The sequence below is a fragment of the Nestor notabilis genome, unplaced genomic scaffold, assembly GCF_000696875.1.
Source record: "Nestor notabilis isolate BGI_N333 unplaced genomic scaffold, ASM69687v1 scaffold1204, whole genome shotgun sequence".
Lineage (NCBI taxonomy): Eukaryota > Metazoa > Chordata > Aves > Psittaciformes > Psittacidae > Nestor > Nestor notabilis.
In genome coordinates this window covers 21,707-24,945 of record NW_009924958.1, presented here as the reverse complement: position 1 = coordinate 24,945, position 3,239 = coordinate 21,707, and the positions used below count along the sequence as shown (strand labels likewise).

At 41.3% G+C, this 3,239-nt stretch overlaps 1 protein-coding gene across 1 annotated transcript in view; it reads right to left on the bottom strand.

Moving 5' to 3' along the window:
- LOC104404381 (Y+L amino acid transporter 2-like) overlaps positions 1-2,486 on the bottom strand; it is an 11,911-nt gene extending 9,425 nt beyond the window's left edge. The window contains exons 1-2 of the mRNA XM_010012805.1: positions 1,971-2,486; positions 875-1,000 (exon numbers count right to left, since the gene is read on the bottom strand). Of these exons, the coding sequence (XP_010011107.1) occupies positions 875-1,000; positions 1,971-2,472 (628 nt within the window). The 5' untranslated portion in view covers positions 2,473-2,486. The remainder of the gene's footprint in view (positions 1-874; positions 1,001-1,970) is intronic.
- Positions 2,487-3,239: the final 753 nt, after the last annotated feature.

Genomic DNA, 3,239 nt, shown 5'->3' with positions numbered 1-3,239 from the left:
AAGACAATTCCTGAAGTGAAGCGGGGAAACCATCTTTATTTCAACTGAATAAAGATACAATGCCTATTCAGGAATTCATGGGAAAGGAAAATGAAAAAAACCTTAGTAGCTGAGCACAAGACTTAGAGTTAGAAGAGACTTCACTGTACCAGAGGCCCAAATCAATAAAATCAAATCTACTGTCATATGCAAAGATCAGAGGTAGCACAGGAACAAACTAGTCTCCAGCTTTTCAGTGTGTGCAGCTCAGTGCAGTTACTGCTGATGTGAGGTTGCTCATCTGTCCTGTGATGTCTTACTACCACAGTGATTCATAGGACTGCTCTATCACAGTCTTCTCCCTTGTTTCTAGGAACAAGCACACCCTCTCGCTGGTGAAGGAAAGGACATGTGCCACCCTCCCCTGTCCTCTCCCCTCGCAGGCTGCTGTGGTGGTGCTCTGCCGTGGGCGCTCCAAGGACTGTGGTGCGAGGAGCAATTCAAAGGATGTGTCCAGCAGTTTCTGCTGTGCTTTCCTGTCATAGGACAAGTAGCAACACCAGCACAAGTCAGAGGCACTGAGGCTGACTTTAAACTAGTTAACACTAAACTGATGTTAATTCAGCTGCAATTTGCTATTCAGCCTGAGCAATGCAGAACTTGGCATGTGGTCTTCCATCCACACCAAGGATAGAATAAAAATTAGCCTCCCATTGCTTAACAAGCTGTAACATTTCTCTAATCTTCCTATGAGAGACAGTTGGTTTTTTTTTTTCCCAGAAAAACCCCAACATTTCGTTACGTAAGTGTAAAGGAGTCTGATATTCCTGCACTAATTTTGAAATTCATATACAGCTCATTTTTAAGAATTTAAGTAAATTAAAATGATTCTTACCTTTACCAATTTTGTAAAGGCCGACAGATATCACCAAGATAAGGGCCATAATTTTTGCATAAGTGAAAACATCTTGTACACGGGTTCCCCACTTCACATTTACACAATTAATAAATGTTAAGGAACCTGCAGAGAAAAGAATATGCATGAGAGGAACATATGCACCTGCTTTTGAAAAGGGTAAGAAGGTAAGGACCCTGGGAGCAAACCAACCTGTCAGAATTGCCTCTGTGCCTGGGAAGCTCATGGAACAGATCCTTGTAGAAGCTATGCTAAGGCACATGGAGGATGGGGAGGTGATTTGAGACAGCCAGCGTGGCTGATGAAAAGCTGGACATGAGCCAGCACTGTGCACTCACAGCCTAGAAAGCCAGCGTACCCTGGACTGAATCAAAAGGAGTGTGACCAGCAGGTCAAGGAAGGTGATTTTGCCCCTCTGCTCTCGTGAGACCCCACCTGGAGTACTGCCTCCACTGAAAATTGCTTACCCTTTTGGAAGTTTTTGCTGTGTTGTACAATTTGAACCGTTTTTAAGCACAGCCTCGGAGGAACTCATGCCCTAGCTTGACAAATCCATGTTTACAAAGAAAATATTTTGAGTGCAGTCCATCTACTAGGGGGCATATTTGTAATGCTTACCCCTGTATTCACCTAAAACATGTAGCCACGATGAAGTTAACTTTGTGGAGTGTCTGATTAAACTACAAAATTTCTCTAGAGACAACACTCATATCAGGCAGAGTATTTTTAATTCCATATGAATTCTATGATTTTTTTGTTCATTTTTTGTGATCTGCAAGAAATAGGGGAGAGCACAGACCAAATGTGGGCTGCCAATTAGGCCAATGATCCATACAGACATATGTCTCTCTAATCAGCAGTCATAGTTTTCCCCAGCCAAATTGTTGTAATTCTCTCTCCTCTAGTGATCATAGCCCCAGATACAATCTGTCTGAATAAGAGATTATTAGTTCCTAGGAATGTGTTTTAGAGGGGCAATAATTATTTTCACAGGTGGTGAAGGAAAAGAAATTCAGAAAAATCTGAGTACCTACAATTATAGTTTTTAACTTCTAGGGATCATAACTTTACTTACATATACAAGCAGCCGCAATCAACCTGACTGCGTCATATGGTGGCTCACAATGAGGAAAAATTGGTTGAACAATATAGTTGGCAAACGTGATTGCTATCACTGCCTGAGTTGTTGGTTCAATAATTAGCAAGGAAGACCAGAGTCTGATGAAGGCCACAAAGGCACCAAATGCTTCCAGAATATAGGCATAGCTGGCTCCAGATTTAATGATGGATGTTCCCAGTTCAGCATAACACAAAGCTCCGAACAGTGAAAATATCCCACCAAGTGCCCAGATGACTAGAGAGAGTCCATAGGAAGCACTGTACATTAAAACACCCCTGGGTGATACAAATATCCCAGAGCCAATCATGTTCCCTACAATTAAAGAAACTCCATTTAATAATGTGATTTCTTTTTTCATCTGCATTTTTTCACTTGTCTCTTCCATACTGTCCATTTCAGCTCTTCCATGCTTAGTTTTGGATTTCATATTGCAGCGTGTTTTCCAGGGAGCTGGCATCCTCAACTATCATTACCTGAAACAAGAGGAGAGCACATCTTCTGTAATGTACATGGATAAGATAATTAGGCTGCAAGGCATAAACAATACAAAAAACAATTTTTTTCCCGGCTTTTATTTTGCAGTCCAGGAAACACATACTAGTGAATTTTCTTAACTTTTGTTGTTCTATACCTTTTGAAAGGATAAATGTGAGGCCATAGTCCTTGGTTATAGATCCTGAAGCTTTCATGAACTCCCGTTCACTTTAATTGTTTACCTTGAATTGTAATTTGACGTTATGTTACTGAAGTTTTATCTTAGGGAATAAGGAGACACTCTACCCCTGGAAGCATGTTCTAATACAGCTAGAGTGTCCCCTGCAAGCATACCTCTCCCTAAATTTTGCTCTCATCCCAGGAATAACTTTATTCATTATTATCAGTTTCATCAAACCATACCCATCTGAAAACTCTCTGCTGAGGAACACAAGAAAAAAGAGAAAGATACTGAAGAGCTCCAGCCTCAGGAGGTTAGTGTCAATATGAGGATAAAATGAAGAAAACCATCTGTGGGTCCTGAAGAAGATGGCGAATGAAATTGTTAAGCCACTGTCCATCATATTTGAAAAGCCATGTCTGTCAGGTGAAGTTCCTGACATCGAGCTGTGTGGTTCGGTTGATACACTGCCCTCCACTATCTGAAGGGAGCCTACAACGATGCTGGAGAGGGACTCTTCATCAGGCACTGTAGCAGTAAGAAAAGGGGCAATGAGTTTAATCTTAAGC